The sequence below is a fragment of the Mirounga leonina genome, unplaced genomic scaffold (genome assembly GCF_011800145.1).
Source record: "Mirounga leonina isolate KUSES-001 unplaced genomic scaffold, KU_Mleo_1.0 Mir_224, whole genome shotgun sequence".
Taxonomy (NCBI): Eukaryota; Metazoa; Chordata; class Mammalia; order Carnivora; family Phocidae; genus Mirounga; species Mirounga leonina.
In genome coordinates this window covers 10,817,376-10,840,006 of record NW_023270615.1, presented here as the reverse complement: position 1 = coordinate 10,840,006, position 22,631 = coordinate 10,817,376, and the positions used below count along the sequence as shown (strand labels likewise).

The following is a 22,631-nucleotide window of genomic DNA, read 5'->3' as shown; positions in this document are numbered from 1 at the left end:
TGGAGTCCCGGGATCGAGTCCCGCGTCGGGCTCCCTGCTCAGCGGGGAGTCTGCTTCTCCCTCTCCCGCTCCCCCCTCTTGTGCTCTCTCACTCTCTCTCTCTCAAATAAATAAATAAAATCTTTAAAAAAAAAAAAAAAGAAAAGAAAGAAAATGCTAATGCTTAAAGGGACCTTACACATGAGGTCAGACTGTGCTGTGTTGGCAAATGTTTAACAACCAGCTCTTGGGGGGAGGAGCTGATTTACAGCATTTGCCTATTTCTGTACCTTAAATGCTTTTGTCATGGCAGATTGCAAGTTCACATGACATCACTGAACACGGTGTTGGGAAGAGACGTACACCAGCAAATCATTATGGAGTATTTCCACCATACAGCTACTAGAGACACAAATAACCTCAAGAACACAGAAAAGAGTAATGTGTAATAAAATATCGAGGAAGGGCTGGTGTTTGAGTACTATCTTTTTAAAGTAGAATAATTTTGGATTTATGGACAAGTTGCAAAGGTGGTCCAGAGTTCTTGCACGCCCTTCTTCACCCAGTTCCTCTTGATGTTAGTATCTTACATCACTCTGGTACCTTTGTCAAAACTAAGAAATTAACATTGGCTCCTTACTAGCAACTAAACCACAGATGCGGATTTCACCAGGTTTTCCACTGATGTCCACTTTCAGCCTCAAGATATAATCCAAGATACCATGTTGCATTTAGATTATTTTTTATTTAGTATAACTTATTTGTTATTTATATAATGTCATTTTTTAGTAGTATCTAACAACTGGCTCAGAAAATGCCAGAAAATTTGAACAATCGGCTCTCAGAAACTGGTAGGAGCCCACTCCAGCCCAGCCCTGGATTGATTTTGTAAGTCAGAAAAGGTGGCATAGGAACAATTTCATATGGTGCACACTCGAGATTGTCAGAATCTCTAGTGGATCCATAGATGATCCTTAAGTTCATCCAGGGTCCAGAAACTCTACAGAGATGAGGAACAGGAGGCCCAAGGGAGGAGCGGACTCCCCCATGACCACAAGGCTGGCTGGTGGTGGAGTCCAGACCCAACCCCGGTCTCCAAATTCCTTTTTCTCACAACATACTGTCTCAAGTGCGTGGATTGTGTAAGAGAAATTATGTCGAAACCTAGAGAGTTTGATTTATCATAATCAGGGGAAATGATACTAGTTGAAAAACTTAGCCATGGAGGCCATGGATAACTGGAAAGAAAATTCAGATGAAGAATTCATGGTAGCTTTGTGGAAAAACAAACAAAAGCCACTGAATTATACACTTAGAAGGGTAAGTTTTATGGTGTGTGGTTATATCACAGGCTCGAAAAACATTTTCAAATGAGACACACTTTACAAAATATCTGACTCCTCAAAAGTGTCAAGGTCATCAAAAGCGAGGGGACTCTACGAAATTGTTACAACCAAGAGGAAACTAAGGAGACAGGACTACAAAATATAATGTGGTATCCTGGCTGGGATCCTGGAACAGAAAAAGGACATTAGGGAAAAACTGAAGAAATCTGAATAAAATATGAACTTTAGTTAAGAATGATCACAGACCAATATTAGTTCATGAATTGTGACAAATGTACCATTCTAATGTAAAATGTTAACAGAGAGAGACTAGGTATGACGTATACAGAAACTTTCTGTACTCTAGTGGCAGTAATTCTATAAATCTGCAACTGTTATAAAATACAATTATCAAGAGAAAGCAAAGAATTCATGGAAGGAAAACAGTATAGCCCAAGTCATCAACCATCTCAGGATCTGTTTCTGTTTATAAAACCTGGCTTTGCTCTTGGGAATTATTATATGGGATAATTAATCTGTGGATGTTAATGAATGTAAAGGGCAGATATTTAAAAAATAAAAATGTTTGATGTTCTAGTCATCAAAAAAAAAAGTTAAAGCTACATTGTTTCCCTTGAAAATAGATTCCCTGTGGCTCAATCAGCTCTAAAAACTTCCCACCAGCGTCACTAACTAACTGAGCAGATCTTCAATGCCAGTCTTGCCTCTGCTTCTTTCCAGAATGCTCTCGATCGTTTCAAAAGCTGAAGCATGACAACATGTGACCAGCAGAGCTGTGGTACTGGTGGTGGTCCATTTTGTGCTGTGTCTCCAAGTTTTCGTTAAAACTAAAAAAGCTCACGTCCCTTTCCCCGCGAGGGCATCCTCCTTACCTTTGAAGACATGATGCTCTTCACTTCCTCGTCTGCCGCAGAGTGAGTCCCCGCGAGGTCTGGATTACTGCTGCTCATCACCCGGGCCTGCAGCAGCTTCGAACTCACGGCGGCAGCAGACGTGCGGCCGTACGTGTGGTAGCGCGGGTCAGGGAGGGCGGCAGCGGCACCACCTGCACTCCACCAGGTACGGACATGCCAACAGAAAGGGGATCCGAGTCACTTACTGTGCTTGGAAGGGAACCGGAGAGGGACAGGGTGGAGAGTGGAATGAAAACCCACTTGATTAGATCTTGGAATTAGGGTCTTATTATCAAATGCCTAGGGGAGGTCAGAGGGGCATTGCTTTGGGGGTAAGTAGGGCGTGAGGCAGCAGGGAGTGGTGAGGACTGTGGTAAACTGGAAACATGTGCCTCATCCAAAGGCACAGGCTGCTACTGAGCTTCAGCCTATTATTGCGACGGGGAAACAGCCCCCGGGGTCACAAGAGCTTTTGCTTGCTCCAGACAAGCTGGAAATGGGAACTTTTAAATTTATTAATATTTAAAATAAGACAACTGTATAAGTCATGCAAGATCTTCTGAGATAGGAGAATCCAAGGAAGCATCTGCACCCCATGAGGATAAGTATATATTACATATCGTTGTTCATTTTTAACTGCATCTATGTCTTCCAAAGTGAGTATGCAAGTCTATGAGATATTACCAGTATCTTTAAAAACTCAATCGAAATTATAGGTTTACTGGGGCACCTGGGTGGCTCAGTCCATTAAGCATCTGCCTTTGGCTCAGGTCATGATCCCAGGGTCTTGGGTTCGAGCTCGGAACCTCGAAACCCTGCTCAGCGGGGAGTCTGCTCCTTCCTCTCCCTCTGCAGCCCCCACTCCTGCTCACTCTCTCTTACTCTCTCTCACTCTCTCAAATAAATAAAATCTTTTTTAAAAAAATTACAGGTTTACTTGTAATGAGGCTGCATGGTCTAATAAAAATGGCAAGTTTCTTCATTAGGACCTGGAATTTTGTAAACTTGTTGATGCTTTTTACATCCTGCGGACCAGAAGTACCGGTTGATTAGGACCCTGAACATAATTGGGAAGAGTGGAGAAATGCATTATTATTACTTCAGAAGTTTAGTTTGGGGGAAATGAGGAAAGGGATTTATCTTTTCACAATGAAAACTTTAGGAACCGGTGCTCACCACGACTATCGGGTATTTATTGTTTTTCTTTGTCATTATTATCCTAGCATCCTAGACACCTGTTGTCACGTCTCCATTTTTGAAAATAAAAGATCCTCACCTGAAAACAAATTACCCACTGGGTAAAGACCAGTGAGGGGTTATCACAGAGGCAGAAAAAAATAAGTGCTTCGGGTATAAAAAGAGGGAGGGAGGGGGTGCCTGGGTGGCTCAGTTAAGTGTCCAACTCTTGATTTCGGCTCAGGTCATGATCACAGGATCCTGGGATGGAGCTCTGGGTGTTGGGCTCCATGCTTAGCAGGGAGTCTGCTTGAGATTTTTTCCCTTTCTGTCTGCCCCTCCCCATGCTCATGAGCTCTGTCTCTCTAAAATAAATCAATCAATCTTAAAAAAAAAAAAAGAGGGAGGGAGGCAGGAAGCAAGTTGGAAAAAAAAAAGAAAACGAGAAATAAATTTTTAATTTCAGCATTCACATAAGTTTTGTATCATTGATACAAAAATAAATTAAAAATTAATAAAATCAACTCTAACCGAAAAAAATAAAATTCAAATATAAAATTTAACTTTGGGCTTTTTATTACATTTTGAATGACGGGGCAGCGGGGTGGGGGCAGGGGCCTGCCCGCCAGGCGCCCGCAGCTGGGGGCCACGCTACCTGACTTCGGTGGGTCCCTCGGCGGCTCTGGCAGGCGGAAGACGTAATGCACGTAGGAGGCCAACAGGCAGTTCCTCCCATGCTGGTCCTTGGCCAGGTCCTTGCTGTTGTGCAGACTGTTGGCTATGGCCACCACGGACTCAAACGCAAACTGGGAGAAGTTGGCTGAGGAACCGAGAGAAAAATGGGCGGCCTCACAATTGGTCCCGAATGAACCCAAGCTAGAATGTTCTCTGGGGTAGCGTCCAGGAGTCCTCACAGCTGACCCGCTGAACCAGGCTGGGCACAACGAGGGCCAGGGCAGGGTGAGTGGTTGTAGTGACTTACTGCTTACTGCAAACCACTTCACCTCTCCTCCTTCGTCTGCCTCCTCTGGCCAGCACTGTGGGTCTTCACCACAAAGACAGGAGACCATCTAGGCAACCCTCCCTCTCCACCGTGCCCGCAACCTGGGTGCTACTCAGTGGGACCTGCCCTGATGTGAGTACCGTCACCTGGGAGCCTGTTAGAAATGCAGACTCTCAGACCCCCCAGACCTACTGAAGTCAGAATCCGCATTTCACAAGATGCCCCGGTGATTCTGACACGCACTCCCGTTTGAGATGTGCCGTTGCACCATGTAGACTCTTGGCGTGCAGGTTAATCTAAAAAAGTAGGTATAGGGCGCCTGGGTGGCTCAGTCAGTTAAGCGGCTGCCTTCCGCTCAGGTCATGATCTTAGGGTCCCGGGATCGAGTCCCGCATCGGGCTTCCTGCTCAGCAGGGAGTCTGCTTCTCCCTCTGTCCCTCCCCACTGCTCATGCTCGCTCTCTCTCTCTCTTTCAAATAATAAAAAAAAAATCTTACAAAAAATAAAAATGTAGGTGTATCGTGCCATTCTCCAAAGTGGGTCCACACAAAACTATTGATTCACCGTGTACGGTCTTGTTCAGGAGCTCCCAGCCCTCCACGGTTTGGCTCCACCCTCGTTACCCAACCTTGTACCCATTCCTGCTCAAATTCAACTTCCTTTAAAATGAGGCAGTTGTTCTGTCCCCATCACATGTCTGCTCTGTCTTAGCTCTGCAATTTTTCTCACGCTGTTGTCCTCAGCTGGAAAGCCCTCTGTGCTCCCTCCAGCAAAATCCCATCAACCCTTCACCGCTGGGCACCATCCCGCCTCCTCCACGAAGCCTCGGACAGCACTCGGTACAGGGCTTCAGGGACGCCAAGACTCAGAGTTCTTTGGCTGTTCCCGGTGGTAACCTCTGTCTCTCTGAGCAGGCTTCCAGCCTTCGGGGCTGAGGCGCATTTCTCCCACCTTCTTATCTCCCTCCTGTGACGACCATAGTTCCTGACAGATAGGTTCTGAATAAATGCTTATATGCTAAGTGCCTCTACCTACTCGGCCTGCTGTCTCCCCGTGACAGGTGGCAACTTGCTGCAAAGCAGCAGCTCAAAACCTAGGAATGAACACTTTGTCTATTGCACAGGTCTGTGAGCAATCGCTGGAACATACAAAGCAGGGTGCACATATGTGGGCACATGGGAAGGAATGTGGGAGGCGGGAGCTTGCCACTCTGCAGGAACCTAGCTGGAGAGGCAAGGGCTTCACGTAGGAGATGCTGGCCTGCAGCACAGGATAACCTTATCTGTGGCGCCACGAGAGATACGTCCCAGGACACAGCGTGAACGGGGGATTTGGAGGTCCTCTTCTTCCCTGGCTCTGAAAGCTGCCCAGTGTGTGCCAGGCTCTGAGTTCATCACTCCCTCCCCACCCATTCATGTGCCACAACCCCACTGTGTGATTCACTTCTTTTCTGACACTCCCAGGAACCCCTTCTGCTCTGAATCGGACACTCCAGGAGTCTTACACATTGTATTTGGTGTTCATTTGTTCCAAGTAAGCCTTTAAAATATACTCTCAGACAGGAAGTCTGTATGAGGGGCTGCCAGGGGCTGAGGGGAAGGGTGAATGGGGAGTGGCTGCCAAGGCGCATGGGTTTCATTTCGGGCTAATGAAAATCTTCTGCAATTGGATACCTGGATAGTTGCACAACCGTGTGAATGTGCTAAAAGCCAATGAATCGTATGCTTTAGTGAATTTTACGGTATGCATATTATGGCTCAATAAAAAAAAGTGATCCCACTGAATTTCAATTTAGACAGTTCCTTTGCTTCCATTTAATACGACTTGTCTTACTTCCTTAAAACATTATATCTCCTTGCTGGTCAAGAAAACAAAAATATCTCAGAGGTCGAATAAATCCATCAATTACCAGGAATGGAATTTGAATGATCACCTCTAATCATTCAATACATCTGTTTTTAAAAGCTATTAATTTTAAGCATCCTGTATTAATATGGTTTTTATTTTAACGTCCAGGAAATCTTAAAAAAAAAAAAATTATCACTGGTCTTGGCTTCCCTTGGACTCACATCATCAATAGAAAGGAAAACCCCATTGTCCCTGTTCTCAGGATTTCTGGAAAATCATGTGTCCTACAAGGCGCTGCCTGCCCCTCCTGCCTGCCTCCAGCCCCGTGGGCCTCCCACCTGTCTGGCCGGCGATGACCATGGGCTGCACGGACAGCTGGAAGAGCTTGTCCAGCACCAGATGCAGGAAGAGCACCAAGGGCTCCAAGCGGGAGGAGTTCAGGCAGATGAGGCTGAGCTTTAGCTCATGCTCCAACGAGGTCTCGCTGATCTTCTGGTCCAGCACGCGGATGGGGAAGGTCACCTGGCTCTCCAGGGAGTGGCAGAGGGTGAAGAACTTCTCCAGGTGGTTGTCCTAGGAAGACAGACGGCAGGCCTCCTGGGGCTGACCCCATCCACGCTCACCAGTGGATGCATGAGCACAGATAAGCTCTTCACGGGTGGAGTCTCAGGTCTGGGGACTAGGACCCGGCGGTTTCAGACCAAGGCTATAAACAGCTCTATAGAGCAGTGGGCACAAAACAGAATCTCTTGATGACTAGTAACTGAAGAAAACGGAATTTGGCCTCTGATCTGGTTTGTGGGCAGAGGCGAGTACACCTGGTTAAACACACAGCCAAAAAGGGGTCTGAGCAGATGTAAAGTGAGGACGGTGGCAAGAAAAGGAAGGAACAGAGAATTGGGGGGAGGGGGAGCTTGGAGAAATGGCGGAATGACAGAGGGAAGTGAGACACCAGCAGGAAAAGGTTGCACATGGAGCCCCTCACATGGTTTCTCAGCCCAAAGTGCAGATACTGCGTTCCTTCACCTAGGCGCTCGACATTTTTCGGAGGTCTCTCCCTTTAAACAACCAGTAAAACCTGAACAGGTCTGTATGCCTCCAAAAAGAACTAAAGGTGATTTTTTGTTTTATCCATGCATGAAGACTCTCACTGATCTTTCATTGGACCATCCACAGAGGTTTCTCTGCTGCACCCCCTTCTTCCTCAGGAGCCCTCTGACTCTGATTTGAAGAGGACACTGATGTTCCTTACCTGGGTGTGAACAGAAGAAACAGCTTGCACTTCAATGTTAAATACTCCCTTGTGTCCTTCAGCCCACTTAATGGGAGGATTCTGTAAAGGGACTTTCTGTGTTAAAGAAAGAAAAAAAAAAACCGATTAGCAACTCAATCCCCCTTTCTGGTTACTGACAAGCAGAGCGAGGCAGCTTGAGTGTAAATGTCAGGGTTATACAGATATCTCCCTCCCTGGAAGCCTGATAGAACTAGCCTTGGAGTTAGGGTTCCCACACTCAGGTTAAGTTCTTCACTGAACTAGTTATTGTCATTTTGACAAGTCCAATTAACTCTCATTTCCTTACCCCAAAAGAAGGGGTCTGAAGTGAGTGATCTATTTTAAGCTCCCATCCAGCATAGATGACCCTGGATTCTAGGGATTGGAATAAAGTAATATTGCAGTGATTTCCCTGTTAATTAGGAATGTCAAGACAAAGTGTAGAATATCTTATGACACATGAAATTCTAATGCTTTCAAGGGCCTACAGTTACTTTGCCTTTTAACAAAATGTTTCCAAAGAGCAGGCCCAGTAGGTTCCTGCATTAATTACTCAAAATGACTCTTCTATACCATTTATATATCAACACTCCTGCAGTCCTTAGGGACCATTTCTTCCCTTAAATACCCACCAGAATCAGCATTCTCTAGAAACCTCAACATACAGCACTGAGAGAGAATGGCCTAGCCTGACCCAGTCACAGGAGTGTGGGCATCTCTTGCATTCTAGTGGAAGGAAGCATGCTGTACTTGCAAGAGTAGGATGTATGCATGGGGTGTGGACTTTTGGAACTATCCATGACAGAGTCACAAACTGGGCCCCAAAGCTGGATCCAGCCTACAGACAAGTTCAGTGTGGCCCAGTGTTGGAAACATTTTGAATTAGTTGCCAACATTTGAAAGTCAAGAAATTTCACATGAAAGCTTGCTTTATGTTTTAAGATTTTTTTACTTATTTGAGGGAGAGAGAGAGAGAGCGAGTGGGGAGAGGGGCAGAGGGAGAGAGAGAATCTCAAGCAGACTCCATACTGAGCATGGAGCCTGATATAGGGCTCGATCTCATGACCCTGAGATCATGACCTGAGCCGAAATCAAGAGTTAGACGCTCAACCAACTGAGCCACCCAGGTGCCCCCAAAGCTTGCTTTTCTAACTTCCTTTGAGAACTGGAAGATACGAAGACACGGGCCTGCATCCCAGCGTGGTGGGATATGACCCTCGACAGGCAGACCATCTCCAGCGTGAACACATTCCACAAGGACTCAGCATTCATGATGTTGCTCCCCTGACCCCTGGGGTCACCAGAGTTTACCACCTATAATCTAAAGTAGCGCTGTCCGCTACAAATATTACATGAGCCATATATGTCACTTGAAATCTATTGGTAGTCACTTTTCAAAAATTGAAAAGGAACATGCAATAATACTTTTAATACTGTTTCATTTAGCCCAATATAGCCTAAAGATTATCGATACAATATATAATCAATATAAAAAACTATACATGAGATATTTTACATTATTTTTTCCCACTAAGTCTTTGATAGCAGGGTTGTATTTTATACTTACAGCACATATCAGTTTGAACTAGCCACTTTCAGTAACCACATGTGGCTAGTGGACAGTGCGGGTGAAGCTAAGGGTATGTCTATGAAGGTGGCATAGTGCAAGAAGTAAAAAGGAACTAATATAAGGAAATTACTTTAAAAACTGAGTTTGTTGCTTGCTATGCGTTATCTCATTTAGTGTCCACAGCAACCTTACAGGCTGGTATGGGTTCAGTTCATTACTGAGATTCAGAGGGTAAGCAGCTCCCCCATGTTCTCACAGCTAGGGAGTGGTAGCATCTGGATTTTGGATCCAGATGTGTCTGTCTCCAAAAACCCACATTTGTCTTGCAGCATTAAGAAAATAACTGGGCATTCTAGGAAATCAGAATGTGCAGCTTGATGATGAAAAGGTGGTTTTCGGGGCTTCAGCAAGGGGCCACATGTCCAAATCATAGAGTCATCAGGGAACGTCTGTGAACATACTCAGGTTGATCTCAGGTGGTTTTGAGGCGAGTGGTTTTGGTGGGAAGCCAGGCATGTGCCTGTAGCCCAGAGCAAGGGAAGCTTCCCTCTCTAGGGGAAAAAAAGCAAATATGACAATAACTGAATAGCCTGGGGATGATAGATGGATAGTCAGAGTGGAGAAGAAAGCTGACTCTAAAAGTTGGAACAAACTCCAAATTCCTGGGAAATGCTTCAACTTGAAAATTGCAAGGAAAACAAGAGATAAAGTTGGGAGGGGGAGTCCTATAGATAAAGAGTCTTACAATACATGTCAACCAACAGCAATGTGTGAATCTTATTTGGATCCTGATTCAAACAAACAACTGTAAAAAAAAATGACACTGGGGGCACCTGAGTGGCTCAGTCAGTTGAGCATCTGCCTTCGGCTCAGGTCATGAACTCAGGGTCCTGGGATCGAGTCCCACATCAGGTTCCCTGCTCAGCGGGGGTCTGCTTCTCCCTTTGTGCTTTCTCTCTCTCGCAAATGAATAATTGAAATCTTTAAAAAAAAATGACATTGATGAGATAATTGGAAATTTGATCACTGAATGGATATTTGAAGATAAGGGAATTATTAAGGTATGACAATGGCATTGTGATGGTTAAAAAAAAGAGCCCTTATCTTTTAAGATAATTTAAAAATAGTTATAAATGAAATGATACGATGTCTGGGATATGCTTCAAAATCATACTTATTGATGCAAACCTGCAGCAAGCCGAGCGAGAAGCATGAGAGCTGGTGCAGAGCTGGTGCTGTGGGGGTGAGCAGCGGAGAGTCCTCAAGGCCCCCTTAAATGGGTGGATTGCAGCAGAGTTTGGGTGAGCAAGAGGCAGTGCAGGAAACGGGGGGAAGGAAAGACTCCTGACGTTGGCATCTTTAGAGGAATAAAGGTAACCAAGTGCAGAGGGCCACAACTGACCCAGAGGAGAAACTGGTGGAAGTTAGCGTTGGAATCTTTTAAAAGGATCAGTGCTGAGAGCAGCTGTTAACACAAATGGGCTCTGTTTGCCTCCCCGTTTACAATGTATTATTCTGTGAATCCCTTCCTTTTTTTTTTTTTTTTTAAAGATTTTATTTATTTATTTGAGACAGAGAGCACATGAGAGGGGGGAGGGTCAGAGGGAGAAGCAGGCTCCCTGCCGAGCAGGGAGCCCGATGCGGGACTCGATCCAGGGACTCCAGGATCCTGACCTGAGCCGAAGGCAGTCGCTTAACCAACTGAGCCACCCAGGCGCCCTGTGAATCCCTTTCTTGTGCATAATGCAAGGTAATGCTTCCTTGGGTGCAAGTTGCATTTACTAAACATTCAGAGTTGGTGATGAATGGGGTTTCATGACCAGTGTCTTCTCCCCTCCTATCAGAGCAATGTGCTCTTAGAAGATGCAACGTGATGGGGCGCCTGGGTGGTATAGTTGGTTGAGCATTGGACTTTTGGCTTCGGCTCAGGTCATGATCTCAGGGTTGTGAGGTCAAGCCCCATGTTGGACTCTGCGCTGAGTGCGGAGTCTGCTTCAGTTTCTCTCTCCCTCTGCTCCCCCTGCCTCACACGCTCTCTCTCAAATAAATAAACCCTTAAAAAAAAAAAACAAAAAGAAGATGTAATGTGCTGACAGGTGATTGCTCCCCAAAACAGGCTGCACATTCTCAGTCATGGTTAAGGGAACAAGAAGTGGATCTGGGAAAGTGGTCCGAGACCACGCTGGACAGGAAATGCCAATGGCTAACTTGCTGGTTACCTCTGCAGAATGCATGGAGTAATTGGGTGGCAGTTTTTCCAAGGCAACTGGGAGACAGTAGGATCCAGTTTGAAGACGTTCATTTAGGAGAATTGGCAGCCACTGAAACAGATGATGTAAAGAATAAAGCGGTATTTATTACAACATATAATTCTGGCCATTTATCTAGCTCACAATAATCAAATGCAACTAAATGATGATTAGATATTGACCAGGCCTCTTTTGGGCAGTAATTTCTGTCAAGTTCTTTGCATTTTAAATTCCCTGAGAGCTCCTGAGATAGTAATATCAATGATTTACTGTTTTCAGAGCTGAAGCAGTAGCATTTTTCTTTACAGCCAATGTTTGTGAGTGTCTGGACAACATCAATGTTTATTTTACCTTTTATATTTCTTAAAGAAATAACTTTCTTCCCCTGGGAGGAAAAAGAGCTGGTCTTATACGTGGCGCATATATATGAAATCTGGAAATAATGGACATTGCAATGCTTTTTTATAAATGAGTATTCTTCCAATATCTATCACCCACAAGCTTGCCATTCCAGAAATTTGTCATCTGCTAGGTCAAGTCATTTCTGCTTTTTCTAGAATCTGGTCTGGCACATTTTGCTACTTCTGACAGAAAAAAAGCAAGTGAATAGAACCGAGTTGTTTATCTCTGCAGGGACCTCGGAGTCCAACCAGTGCAGTGTGAATAGGCAAGTTGGCAAAGACTCACCGAATATCCCAGAAGACTTTCCACGGAGGCTCCCTGCTTCTGCTGACAGCTGATATGATAGAAGGTGAACAGGAGGTGATGATTTACTGTTAGCTTAGCGGGGAGCTTGATTTTCACTTCTTCATAGAAGTCAGGAGACCTGTTTCAAAAGCACATTATACATGAATAACTTCTAGCAAGAACAGTGACTTCTCTATCAGTTGTAACGCCACAGCCCTTTGCTCCTTAGAATTGGCCTGCTTGGTGTTTTGCTTTTCATTTTATATCATTCTGCTCCCACACTGAAGATCCTTGAGACCAACCTTTATACCACCAGATATGCTTTGCTTACATAAGATTGCTCACAAACTAAAGGCTTTGTCAGGAAAAACAACAACAAAAAAAACTCCACAAATAATGGAAAAGTTCAACTTAATTTGAAAAGAACATGAGGCTCCGAGTCTTGCTGTGACTTCCTTTTCTATCTCCACCCCCAAGACAAGGACTGGCACATGGCTGGTATTCATCAAAGGAATTTGGATTAGCAAATGAATGCTGGTGGGAAAGAAATGGAAACTGATTTACTGAATTACAAAGTCCCAGAGACCTAAGGGCGTCAGGTGCATTACTCATTTCAACCTCATCTCAAGGCAGGAAAGAGCGTTCAGAGAAATACTTCAATGGATCAAGGTTATCAAACCAGGCTGAAACCTGAGTCCATCTGACCCTCTCTCCCTTACCTGTGAAATGTCAATAATGGTTTGAGACATTATTCTGTGACTCAATTTACCCACAGAATAATGAGGGTTCCATTTCTCTTCTGGACAATTGAAATGTTCTTAGAGTAGATAATAGGGCAGATGGAGACAAGGAGACAGGGAAAGAAGAGCTGGATTTTGCTTCTGGCTCCCTGCAGTATCTCCAGGCAAGTTAGGAAATGTATTTCTTTATTTAATACCATAAAACTTCTCTGTATCATCCTACATCAGAAGGCTCCAGAAAGTCAAAACAATATTCATTCTTAAAGACATGTTCTTCTCCCGGTCTTCGTTAATGGCAAAAAGTATGCACCTCCAACACAGAATCATGGAACTGACATATATTTCCTTTGTCCTTTAGTCTCTGAGCTATAAAAACTTCTGGGAGGAATCACCAAAAGGGGATTCAGAAAATCCAGGAGATAATGACAACCGTGGCATGTATTTGGAACTCTGAAATGTACTTACTTATTATGGTATGTAATAGCTGTGTATACTTCCTGCAGAAATTCAGGGCCACTGGATTTTCCAAAGATGACCTGTGCACCAACACAGAAAAGACCAAATTAGCAGTGATATTTGGGTGTATCAAATCAACTATCATCAGCCCCACGGCTGTTCTGGTTTCACAAAGCTACATTTTATAAATTAAGGGTGCTGGGTTTACAACTGACCCAATTGCATACAAGAACCAACTGTGAAAGGTAAACTGAGGTCCCAAGGAGCTATATTAGTGACCAAGAGCCACAGGTTTGTGAGACTGGAAAAATAAAGCCCTCTCCACTCTGCCTCACTGTCTAGAGGCCCGTACTCCAAGCAAAGCCACATAGTTTTGCCCTCTGTGACTCTGGTCCAGGTTCTTTTCCCTCCAAAGACATGGACCTGTTCACTTGGGTAATCAGGACCTTCACTGGCTTGTTGACATGTTTCTGCTATTTAGAAAAAGACACTAGGGGCGCCTGGATGGCTTAGTTGGTTAAGCAGCTGCCTTCGGCTCAGGTCACAACCCTGGGGTCCTGGGATGGAGCCCCACGTCGGGCTCCCTGCTCAGCGGGGAGCTTACTTCTCCCTTTCCCTCTGCCTGCCGCTCTGCCTACTTCTGTTCTCTCTCTCTCTGTCAAATAAATAAATAAAATCTTAAAAAAAAAAAAAAGAAAGAAAGAAACCTCCTCTGGCCTGACTTAGCCCTGAAGTCACAGGATTTGACTCACCTTTGGGCAAAGAAAACGAGCCTTCTCCTAAATGCAGCAATACTCATGACAAGGTCCCAGGGCCTGGGGAGTGGAGAACAGGCTGGGATTGGCCCTCACTTGTCCCCTCCAAGAAGCTTCTGCACAGCTGTACCTGGCAGCCCTGGGAGCTTTGCTAGGGGCCAGAGCAGAGAGAACGAGGGGAGCCCTCCTTGAGGACTTCTTTCCCATCACTGTCACAAGAGGATACCTTGCTTTGGGAAGGTGAGTGGGTCAACAGAAGGATGGTTTAAAAAAAAAAAAAAATTGGTATCTGAAGAATAGAAGCACTGGAAAAAATTTCCTTCAGTAGAAAGGTATAGGAACTGAATTCTAGGACTTAGGGAAAATAGTAATAGCTAACTGCCCATCTCACTTAGTGGCAGATAAGTAAAATAATTCAAATTCTGGTCTTTTGGGTTCCTTAGAGACTGCTGTACTATATATTTAGTACTTGATTTATATTTTGCCTCAGGCTGAAGATCCATTCCTGAAGGCTGCTGAGACGGTGTATGTGTGTTTATTTTAATTTTTTTTTAAGATTTTATTTATTTGACATAGAGACACAGCGAGAGAGGGAACACAAGCAGGGGGAGTGGGAGAGGGAGAAGCAAGCTTCCCGCTGAGCGGGGAGCCCGATGCGGGGCTCGATCCCAGGACCCTGGGACCATGACCTGAGCCGAAGGCAGACGCTTAACGACTGAGCCACCCGGGCGCCCCTGGTGTGTGTGTGTGTTTATCATTACTAGGCAATACTTTGCATTTATCTCCAGATGCTGTCTGGGCTTGGGCAGAGTGCAAACATGGCCGACCCAGCGGGAGCCGTCTCTCCAGCTCTTATACCATTAGAGTGGTATGGGAAGTTTTCATAACATCTTTCAGTGCTCTAAAATGCTCTGCATCCCCAAACTTCACAGATCACTACGGAATAAGTCAGGGAAGAGACTTTCAATTTAGACTGACCCTGTTTCCCCTTCAGCACACTGGGACCAATATCGGACTAGCCATCAAGGCCTTTGCAGGTGCTGATATGTGGGCTTGACTGGACGGACTCGGTAGGCTGACGAGCCCTGGATTCTGTCTGTGTGGACTGACAAGGGAAGTCCAGCCCACCCTGGTGGGAGGCACACATTTATCTCTGTCTTTACCGGCATAGCGTTGCTAGCATCCTCTCCACACATAAACTGAATCTTTATTGTAATATTCCGGGCCGATGCCAGTTTGTTCGCAAAGTTCAGCCTCTGTGGGTAGACGTAGAGAAGATTTCTGGAAAAGAAAAGATAAAGAACCAGTGAATAAAGTGGCCAAGTTCTTCCCTAAACGCGAAAGCCTGCACGCATGAAGCAATTGTTCCGAAGGAGTTTCTCCTTTCAGAAGTGAATTATTTTTGGAGGAGTGAGGTCTTATGGATTCTTCTTCTTCAGCTGCAGCCAACTGATAATAACCGACACTGTTCTCTGCTTTGCTACATAGCGAGATGGGGTCTCTTGCTGCCTTCGAATATGGAAATCTGCCTAGAGGTAGTATGTCTGATACAAAGAAAGCAACAAGGGGCGCCTGGGTGGCTCAGTCGTTAAGCGTCTGCCTTCGGCTCAGGTCATGATCCCCAGGTACTGGGATCGAGCCCCGCATCGGGCTCCCTGCTCGGCGGGAAGCCTGCTTCTCCTTCTCCCACTCCGCCTGCTTGTGTTCCCTCTCTCACTGTATCTCTATCAGTCAAATAAATAAATAAAATCTTTAAAAAAAACAAACAAACAAATAAAGCAACAAAAGGTTCAGCTCATTTTATTTTTTTATTAATTATTTAATTTATTTATTTGAAAGATTTTCTTTTTAAGTAATCTCTACGCCCAGCGAGGGGCTTGAACTCACAACCCTGAGCTCAAGAGTCGGGCTCCACTATCTGAGCCAGCCAGGCACTCCTCAGCTCATTTTAAACACAATGACCAAAGGCGATGGGCCTAACTTCGTTTCTTTTCTTTCTCTTTTTCCCTTTCTAATCTGTACAAAGCAGTTTCAATTTCTTCTTACCATGGCATTCTGGATAGGCTTAGCTTTCTTTTCCTATCTAAGACGACAGTTCAAACCTCCAGCCCAATAAGCTATATGACAATAACACAACAATATGAAAAATATATCCATTTATCTGACAGCTATGGGACAGGCACTAGGCTAACTATAATTTTGTATGTTTTTTTCTATTTGCATTTTTACTAGTATATTCCACTAAAAGGTAAGCTCTGGGAAGGCAGAGATTTTTATCTGATGTTTGATCCACTGATGAATCACCAGCAGTTGGAATAGTGCCTGGGACATAGTAGGTGCTAACTAAATATTTGTTGAATAGAAAAACAAATACGTATTTTTTTGATGAATCATATTCCTGACTCAAAGAAACAATGATATTAACATTCATAGAGCACTTATCCTGAGCCAGGCAATGTTCCAAATACTTCTCTTTTTTTTCTTAAAGATTTTATTTATTCATTAGAGAGAGAAAGAGCATGAGTGGGGGTGGGGAGAGGCAGAGGGAGAGGGAGAAGCAGGATTCCCACTGAGCAGAGAGCCCGACACCGGGCTCGATCCCAGGACCCTGAGATCAGGACCTGAGCCGAAAGCAGACCCTTAATCATCTAAGCCACCCAGGCGCCCCCCCCCCAATACTTATTTATTAAACTGTTAAATTCTCATAATTATCCTATAAGTAGGTTCTATTGTCATGGCATCATTGCCATGTCGCAAATAAAGAAAAAAGTGAGATACAGAGAGGTTACATAACTTGCGCCAAATCACATAGGTAGGAAATGTCCGTCGGGAATTAAAGTCAGGATGTCTGGCTCTAGAGCTGTGTCCCCTCTCATCAGACCCCCACTGAAATGACAAGAATGACCTTGCCATACTGTGTTACTCATGACATCTCTCAGTGACAAGTCTGCCTAACTTTCTGGGTCTTACTAACAAATGAGTGTCAACAGGACACAAGGACTGATTCAAGTGTCCCCTTCTTTGGGCAAATGTCTTGTGTTCCTCACACTTGGTCCACTATTCTAACTCCTAGGTGGCACATTCACCCCGGGACAGTTACATTCTTGTTCCAAAGTCTTCCAAGATGACAAAACAACTTTGTGTGAATTAGACACCAGCAGAGGAGTGACTGTGAGGGGCCAGGTGACCAGATTTTCCTTTAGTGGATGTGGGTTCCCATAACAGTTTACAAAGACTTGCCTATTAATCCATACAAGGGTTTCTCAACCTCACCGGTAGTGACATTTGGGACTGACAATTCCTTGTTGTGGGACTGTTCTGTGCATTGTAGGACATTCAGCCCCATTGCTCGACCCACTAGACATTAGTAGTATTGCCCTCCTACTCAGTCCTGACCATCAAAAATGTCTCCAGAAATTGCCAAATGTCCCTCGAGGGGCCCAAATCACCCCCGTTTGAGAACCACTTATTTACACATGGGAATTTGCACAGTAAAGATCCGTACATTGATCCCTGGCCGATTTCCTGTCCTTGATAGACACAGTCAATACCATTCATTGGGTCCATATTCAGATGTAAAGTACGCTCCACTGGAAAAGGCTGAAGTCAATGCTCAAGTATAAGGCAGAAGATGAAAAATCTGTATCTGTTTAATTTATGAGGTCTGTGATAGGGAAATCAAAAGAGAAGGACTAAGCTGGCAATGACTCTGTTCTTGCAACTCTAACACCTTTGTTATAATAAGCAGTTTGATCCTGCTGTCATGTGTGGGTGAAAATGGTCATTTTGGACCTGTGTCTGCATAAACATGCAGATTTGCCCCATGGCTATTCCTATGACAATATTAGCAAGGACAACCCTAATAACCCAGACAAGACCAAGTGGATGGGCTGAGTGAACCCACTCCTGATGGACCAGGCTGATAGCCCCCAATGATTTGGTACCAGATATATAAATAAAGAGCGAGCCATGTGACAAGAGTTAACGTTCAAGGGAGAGCTTCCTGAACAACCGGGAACGGATGTACTGATGCTCAGAATCCCGTTTTCATAATAAAATTTCAGAGTTTGAAATTCTGTTCTATAATATAGTTCATGCAAATTATCATTGTTAAAAGCAAAGATACTTATTTCCCTGAGTGTCGTACAACCTTTAGTCTTACGCCAGGTTTCAAGCAAGGTGCATTCCATTAGCCTGCTGGTCACTGAAAGCCGAGCACAAACCAGCGCTGCCTGGGCTATTCTGCAGACCCCAGTGCTTGGCAAAACATTAACAAATATGTGGGGAAGTAGAGGAGGTGGGCGACCAAACGCTGCAGGGAGAGACTGGGGAGACGAAGATATGCAGGTTAATGCGCGTCCTGAATTGCTTCGAGGGGGAAAGAGGCAGCTCCTTTCCCTAAATGTTTTGACCTCAGAACTCATTTCGTTAATCTATTCTTTCATGGTATATTTCACATGTGTAATGTTCTGAGAAATCACTTGGGAAAACATTGAAATAAACTTATCCGGGGACAGAGGAACATCCCACATCAAGGGAGGAAAAATGCATACGGACTCTCTGCTGAAATAGTTTTGCAGGATAATGAGTGAAGGCTCTCAGGTATTCAAGGAGAGAAAATGCAACTTGGAATTACCAAGAACACACAGCAGCTGTTACTTTGCTTGTGCAAGTTCAAAGGCCAAGGATGCAAATAAATAGCATTCCTATGTGTTACTTTACCCCAGACTCTCTGTATTGGGTGACTCGCTGGAGGCAGAATGGGGGTGACACAGTGCTGGGGACAGATCTGAATTGCTCTGTGTTGTGACGTCTCCAGGCCACTCTGCCTCGGGCACAGATGGTCTGGCATGGTACACACACTTCCCCTGCCTCCTGGCCTCTATTTCCAACTCTTTCTAGCTACCGTCCTGTCCTCTTATGGATCTCCTGTGATCTCAGGATCACCACTGGCCGTAAATGGCCAACTGCATTGACTGCGTCCTACATTTAAGTGAAAAAAGAACATAAATGCAAGGCAAGAATGTCATCACAAGGAAATTAATTAAATTTAGGTAACATGCATAATACTCAACAAGCTTCAAAAGCCACTAAAGTGTTGACAGCTTCCTCCAAAGAGGAGATGGTAGGCCATGAGAGAGTGAAGGGATGAGCACAGAACTCTGGGGAGCGAGAGCTGGGAGACACCAACCCCAAGCCCCAGTTTTTGCAAATGAGAAAAGAGAGGCCCTGGAAGGGAAAGGGACAGTTGTCCTCTAGGAGTTAGCCACGGAGCAGTGCTGTGACCAAGCCCATGGCTGCGTCGGGGCACCTTCCAGATCTTGCTCTGTCAGACAGAGGGAGCACAACTGGGAGGCTGTTAGGAATGGACATGGAGGTAGTAAGGAGGACAGAAGGTGGTCCAAAATTGGGTGTGGGCACGTGGCTGGGGGTAGCGACCTCTGCAGAGTGAATGTTTACTGAGCGGTTGTGTCTAGAGTGGGTAAGGGTGTTGGCTCTGGAGCCTGAGCTGACGGTGGGCAAGTTACTTAGCCTTTCCAAAGCCCCAGCCAGGCTAACAGTCGCACCCACCTCACAGGGCTGTGGTGTGCACTAATGAGTTAACTATCCTTAATCATTAAGGATAGTGACGATGATGATGATTTCCTGCACACAGCAGGGTCAGATACACACCACAACCTACAGGCTCCACTCCAAACCACCCTCCAGTCCCACCTGGACCACTGCAATGCCTTTAGTTCATCTCTTGACTTTTACACTTGCCCCTTCTTTTTTTTTTTTTTTTTAAAGATTTTATTTATTTATTTGACAGAGAGAGAGACAGCGAGAGAGGGAACACAAGCAGGGGGAGTGGGAGAAGGAGAAGCAGGCTCCCCGCAGAGCAGGGAGCCCAATGCGGGACTCGATCCCAGGACCCTGGGATCATGACCTGAGCTGAAGGCAGTCGCTTAACCAACTGAGCCACCCAGGCGCCCCTACACTTGCCTCTTCTAATTTACTCCTTATATATCCGGTCAGGAGGACCTTATCAAAACTGTAAAACAGATTATGGCAGGCCCCTACAAGGGATTCCCAAACTTCTCATTATGAGCCCTACATGATCTGGCCCCTGGCAATTCCTCGGACCCCATTGCTCATTACTTTCCCGCACTAGCCTTTTTTTAAAAAAAAAAAAAGATTTTATTTATTTATTTGACAGAAAGAGACACAGTGAGACAGGGAACACAAGCAGGGGGAGTGGGAGAGGGAGAAGGAGGCTTCCCGCGGAGCAGGGAGCCTGATGCGGGGTTCCATCCCAGGACTCTGGGATCACGACCGGAGCCGAAGGCAGACGCTTAACTGACTGAGCCACCCAGGCACCCCTTCACTAGCCTTTTTTCAAGGCCTAGAACATTCTAAACTGATTCTAAACTGACAGGGCTTTTGTACCTGCTGTTCCCCTTGCCTGGAAGAGATTCTCCCAGTTCTCTAAAGGACGGGTCCCTTCTCATCTCTTAGGTTTCGGCTCACATGTCCTCTATCATCGAAGAGATCCTTCCTGTCATCCTCTAGAGTTGGTCCACTCCAAACTCTCTCTCACACACAAACTCTCTTTTATAGCCATGATTATGAAAGAAATATGATTATGACAATAATATGTATTCATTTTTCAATCTTGAAAGCTGAAAAGTACAGAAAACTATAAAGAATAAAAATATCAACTACCTAATACCCTACTACATTGAGAAAAATCACTGTTCAGATTAGCCCATTTCCTTCTGTCTTTATTTCCTCTGTACATTAAACAGTTTTATCTTCCTGTATATACGAAGCTTTATCCTGGTTTTGTATCATTTAATGTTGTTCAGTTATGACTGTTTTCCCAGTGAACATGATTTTAATGGCTACATGATAATTCCATGTGATGAATATGCCATCATTTACACCAGTTTCCAAAAAGAAGCATTCGAGTTATTTCCTTTTTCTCAGTTATTAAGCTGTGATGAACACTTTATCTACCTTGCCCCTCTGCAATATAGTGCAGTTTTGGAAAAATCTCTTTAGGTTCTGTAAAGTTCAATTCCTTCACCTTTGAATTAATTGAAAAAAACACCAATCCACCTTTCATTATTCTGAGCTTGAAGAAATAATGAACCAGAGTTTGTAAAAATGCTTTGAAGTAGCTAGAGGAAAGGGTCTGTGTAAATCACAACAGATAAGCAGGTGAGCTGTCCCCACACTCTTCTCCCATGTCCCAATACAGGGGCATCGCCTACCTCACCCACCCATCCCCCCAACACCAGTCCACAATTTTGCACACCGCTTCCATAGGAATGGCAAACCATTGTGCTCAAACATCATCACCATGGGCACTCAATGCCCTGCCCCATACTGAACGCACTTTCTACAGGACACACAGCTGGAAGGAAACTTCCAGAGAATTTAGCTCAACATCCCTTTTTGCAAGCCCAGAACCTGACTCCAGGGAGGTTAAATGGCTTTACCTAAACATTTTTTTTTGGGAAGGTGAATCTCCCAAAGATCATTATATTTCTTATTGCAACAATGCTACGTGATGTGTTTTGTTAAATATGCACTCTTTGAAAGAAAATGAATATATGAAAATAGGAATGTTATCTCTTGGGAGGGAAGATCTACCTGCATGCTCAGTAATTTGGAGAGCCTAAACCAGGTAAGATTATCAAGACACTGATAAATGGGCTCATATGTTTTATATGTGATAAATTACATGCCTCGTGTTACCTAGAGAAAAATCCAAGAATTATGTCATCTACGATTTTTGAGAAGATAGCCCATAAGCAAGATGAGACTCACTGGTTCTGGCCGAGTGATTTTGAAAGCTGCTTTAGTCAGGGCAGGCCCAGTGTATGTGCATGGCATTGAGTACAACCTCATTTTCCCCAAACACAGACAAGAATGGCTCTCCTTGGTCCTATGCATCATGACATTTAACAGAACATGTGGCATTCATCAACAGCTTTCTTTCCAGAGCCATTTCAGATGGCTTCTCTTGATTACAAACTGTTTTGGAAACTTCGAATTTTTTCTATTGATTCCTCAACTGATTTTTGAACAGCCCTAAGTGAGCAGCTCCAGGAAGTCAGAAGCTAGCTTGTGGAAACTGGTTACTCTTAGAACTGGTGACCACACTCTCTGCTTGGGACTGTCTTCTACTTCCTTTGCTGAAAACAGGTTGACACAGGGGACCTAGAAATCTTGCAAAGCCATAATGCAAAAAACACCAGTTTGGTTCCTGCTCAGTTTAGCCCAGTGTCTCTCCCGTAGGAGAAAACAGAGAACGAGAAAACAAAGAAGAACCTGCCCCTATCACTTATCCCCAAGATGACATCTGTGTTCTCTTCTAGGAGTTTCTGCAGCTTGGAGTGCAGCTCAAGGAGCAGGTGAGCTACAGCAAAGAGAACACTGGACACTCTGAACTGCTCTCTAGCCGAGCTTCTAACACAAGTGAGCCGGCAGGAGAGAAAGCAGAGCCTCGAGAGGAGCGCTCGGCAAGAGGAACGAAGGCCTCCATCAGCTGGTTGCTGAGATCCAGCAGCAGCCTGTTTCTGGTGTGAAGCAGAGGGAGAAATCTAACAAACAGCTCAAGTTACTGGAGCTGGGGGATACTACAGTCTTCAAGGCAGGTGGGCTTTCT

General features: G+C 44.8%; 1 protein-coding gene and 1 long non-coding RNA gene across 3 annotated transcripts in view; one reads left to right on the top strand and one right to left on the bottom strand.

Moving 5' to 3' along the window:
• The window catches only part of DOCK8 (dedicator of cytokinesis 8), a 227,664-nt gene that overhangs the window by 77,015 nt on the left and 128,018 nt on the right, over positions 1 to 22,631 (bottom strand). For both annotated transcript variants that reach the window (XM_035029106.1, XM_035029107.1), the window contains 8 exons: positions 15,139 to 15,256; positions 13,230 to 13,300; positions 12,025 to 12,163; positions 11,308 to 11,409; positions 7,498 to 7,593; positions 6,584 to 6,818; positions 4,050 to 4,214; positions 2,198 to 2,370 (listed from right to left, as the gene is read on the bottom strand). In XM_035029106.1, the coding sequence (XP_034884997.1) occupies positions 2,198 to 2,370; positions 4,050 to 4,214; positions 6,584 to 6,818; positions 7,498 to 7,593; positions 11,308 to 11,409; positions 12,025 to 12,163; positions 13,230 to 13,300; positions 15,139 to 15,256 (1,099 nt within the window). The remainder of the gene's footprint in view (positions 1 to 2,197; positions 2,371 to 4,049; positions 4,215 to 6,583; positions 6,819 to 7,497; positions 7,594 to 11,307; positions 11,410 to 12,024; positions 12,164 to 13,229; positions 13,301 to 15,138; positions 15,257 to 22,631) is intronic.
• Positions 4,247 to 22,366, top strand: LOC118026328. The gene is made up of 4 exons (XR_004683531.1): positions 4,247 to 4,529; positions 11,971 to 12,088; positions 13,123 to 13,237; positions 22,342 to 22,366. It is a non-coding gene; the product is annotated as an uncharacterized LOC118026328 (long non-coding RNA).